Source organism: Terrapene carolina, unplaced genomic scaffold (genome assembly GCF_002925995.2).
Source record: "Terrapene carolina triunguis isolate 2854851 unplaced genomic scaffold, T_m_triunguis-2.0 Scaffold782, whole genome shotgun sequence".
In the NCBI taxonomy this organism is placed as follows: Eukaryota; Metazoa; Chordata; order Testudines; family Emydidae; genus Terrapene; species Terrapene triunguis.
In genome coordinates this window covers 11,144-14,535 of record NW_020665133.1, presented here as the reverse complement: position 1 = coordinate 14,535, position 3,392 = coordinate 11,144, and the positions used below count along the sequence as shown (strand labels likewise).

Sequence of the window (3,392 nt, the reverse complement as noted above, 5' to 3'; positions counted from 1 at the left end):
ATCTGTTAGTCTTTAAGGTGCCACCAGACTCCTTGTTGTTTTTGTAGATACAAACTAACACGGCTACCCCCTGATACTATCTGAAACCTAAAATACATGTCTTCGAGCCATGTAACATCAGCAAAGAACGTGAACTCTTGAGTGAGGCAGGGTGACTCCCTGGTGTCTGGCTTGCGGGGCTGTGAACAGTAGAGCTGAGCAAGCAATGGCATTGCTTCTCCTGAGCGGGGAAACTATAACAAGGTCCCTTTCCCCCCTCAGTCTGTTCAATGGCAGTGAAATGGCTGTGAAAAGGTTTTTGCCAAAGAGTCACTTATCCACAGTCATCATCCGTGACAACACCAGTGTCCAGCGAATTCAGGAGATCAAGGTAACGCTCACACCCTTTCTCTGGCATTTGGAGAGACCCCCAGCACAATGACTAGAGCAAGCCAGGACTCTACCCCCAGCACACTGAACTCCTCTCTCTGAGCTAGAGGTGAAGGGCTCTGTAGCCCTGCTCCAAGGCCCTGAGCCATCTCGTCCCCAGAATAAAAGCATTGTTGACTTCATTTAGAAATGAGCTGAAATGGCTGCTGGCCCAGCGGCCATAGTGAGAAAGAAGGTCTGGTTTCAAGGCTTGAATCCAGTTGTCTTGCTGTGAAGGTTGGGAACACCATGGAGGCAACATTCAATTCCTAGTGTAAAAGGAGGGTTTGTTTGCTGCACCAGTGAGCCCTGCTGGTCATGTCTGGGAAAGGTCTAGGGAGGTCTAGGTTGGATATTAGGAAAAACTATTTCACTAGGAAGGTGAAGCACTGGAATGGGGAGGTGGTGGAATCTTCATCATTAGAGGTTTTTAAGGCCCGGCTTGACAAAGCCCTGGCTGAGATGATTTAGTTGGGGTTGGTCCTGCTTTGAGCAGTGGGTTGGACTAGATGACCTCCTGAGGTCTCTTCCAATCCTAATCTATGATTCTATAATTCTATGACTTCTCAATGGAGTCCCTTCTACCTTCTCCGCAGCAGAAGACATTGGGAGGCCACCTCTGATTATGGATGAGGCAGGATCTGAGGACCATCTTATTCATGATGTGTCCTATAAGTGCTGAGCACTCTGGTCCCGATCCAACAAAGCACTGGAGCACATGCTTAACTGTAAGTGCGCAGGTAGTGTCATTGTCTTCATTGACATTAGTCATGTGATTCAGTGCTTTATATGGATCAGGGCAAACCTTGCAGGATCTCTATCCAAGGGCCAGGGCCGGCTCCAGGGTTTTGGCCGCCCCAAGCAGCCAAAAAAAAAAAAAAAGCCGAACCCGGGCTGCGGCGGCAATTCGGCGGATGGTCCCTCACTCCCGCTGGGAGCAAAGGACCTCCCGCCGAATTGCCGCCGAATACCTGGACGTGCCGCCCCTCTCCGGAGCGGCCGCCCCAAGCACCTGCTTGCCAGGCTGGTGCCTGAGCCGGCCCTGCCAAGGGCTCTCCTCAGGGGAGTGGGAAGCTAGAGGGAGAGAGAGCATTTTGAATAAGGAAGCCATCGGCTTTTCATGAAGGCTGCAGTAGAGTGCTGATTCTCCCTCATGATATTAAGATATGGGTGTTTTCTGATTGGCATGGTCTGTCTGGGAGTTAGTCCTATATGGAACATTAAGACCATAGGGAATCTCCATCCTCTGGGATGTTAGGGGGCTCAAGCTGGACAAGAAGTGATCAGCCTGCTCAAAATATCCAGGAAGAGCGAGCAGTGCTTGTGATGCAGGACTGACACGTAAAGCACGGAGACCCAGCTCCTCAAAGATATCTCCAGTTAGGTGCCTTTGAGCATCTGACCACCCAGCTCCCTGAGAGTGGGAAATAGCCACAGCTGTCAGGCGTTTATAAGATTTCAGGAATCAGTTCCCTCTTGTTCTGCTCTACTTGGCTATAGATAAAACGTTGATGGGCACATTAGAGATACCAGGGGAGATTACCTCATCTCAGCACTGCACAGATTGGGGTCCTTTTATACTACTCAGGTTCTTGTCCCTATGATAGCAGAACAAGGATACAGATATTAAACAAGGAGACTGGCCCTACACATAACTCAATGGCATTTCTGTCTGTATGCAAGGCAGTAACTTTTGAACACTGAATCCAGTCAATTCCAGACTGTCAGGGAGTGTTCTTGGACTCAGTGGGCAGAACTCTGTTGATCCTGGTGAAAGCCAGAAAAGCCGGTAAGGAGGCAGAGGCACTTGACCAATCTTCCCAGACCAATGTTCAGAGAAGGGTTGTTACTGTGAAAGCCCAGGGAGTGGGGGAGGATCCTGGAGGACACCTCTTTCCCCAAAGGCTATCCCCACTTTGCAGCTTTTTTGAACCATCACTGGATCCTGTGCTGAAAATCACACGTTTGTTGTCCTAAAGGTAAATCACTTGGAGGAGACAAGAATAAAGACCAGCCACTTTTATGAGCACTTAAAGAAGAAGTTCACGAGTGACCAGCAGAAGAAGATATCACGGTGGAAGAAGGAGTCTGATAAATTTGGGAAAATACTGGAGCTGATCAATCAGAGAACCAAGAACTTGGCGATCGCTTCTGCTAGTCTGACTATGAGGAAGTCCCAAGAAGGCAGCCAGAAAACAATCCCCAAGAAAGAAGCAACCGTAATGTTTGAAAAATGATCCAGAGAGGCGTTCATCCAGCACCCCTGTCAGGCTGTTTCTAATGAGTTTCTTTTCAACATCTCTGACACTCAGTTTGTCTTTTTAGCAAAGAGGAGATGAAGAGAGTTAAAGCTAGTGCAGGTCTTAGTTGTTTCAGCAATAAACTAATAGAAATGCATTGAATAGCCATTCCCTTTCTGCTACTTCTCTTGATAATCTGTTTTGAACCGATGAGTTTAAGTCTCTTGGGATGGTGAGTGAAGTGGAGCTGGGAGCAGTGCAGTAAGGGACAGATGTAGGAAGGAAAGAATTTTCGAGGGACTGATTTGCACTTTTAGAACAGAAACATATTTTATTTGGGTGGAACTTTCTACTTGGCTTATGCCCCTGTAAAGGTTTAACCTGAATCCAAATGGAAAGGGTAGGAGCTTGTCTGAGGACAAACAGATTTCTGGGAATGTTGGCAAAAGCTCCATGAGGGTGAAGAAGTCCCTTGTGGGGGAGGAGGGAGAGGGATTGCTTGCTGGAGGAGGTTGGGAGTAAGAGAAAGGGGTGAGGAGCTGAGACTGAGAAAATGTCTTCAGTACTCTAGGTATAATTTCTGGGGAAGCAGTACTCATAGAATCAGAGATTCCAAGGCCAGAAGGGACCACTGTGATCATCTAGTCTGACCTCCTGTATCACACAGGCCAGAGAACTGCCCTAAGTAATTCCTAGGGCAGAGTTTTTAGAAAAACACCCAGTCTTGATTTAAAAATTGCCAGT

General features: G+C 47.8%; 1 protein-coding gene across 1 annotated transcript in view; it reads left to right on the top strand.

Annotated features, from left to right (window-relative positions):
* The window catches only part of CUNH5orf52 (chromosome unknown C5orf52 homolog), a gene marked incomplete at its 3' end in the record, with an annotated part of 7,814 nt that extends 5,187 nt beyond the window's left edge, over window positions 1–2,627 (top strand). Inside the window, exons 2-3 of the mRNA XM_024219620.2 lie at window positions 262–370; window positions 2,388–2,627. Coding sequence (XP_024075388.2) covers window positions 262–370; window positions 2,388–2,627 — 349 coding nt within the window. The remainder of the gene's footprint in view (window positions 1–261; window positions 371–2,387) is intronic.
* Window positions 2,628–3,392: the final 765 nt, after the last annotated feature.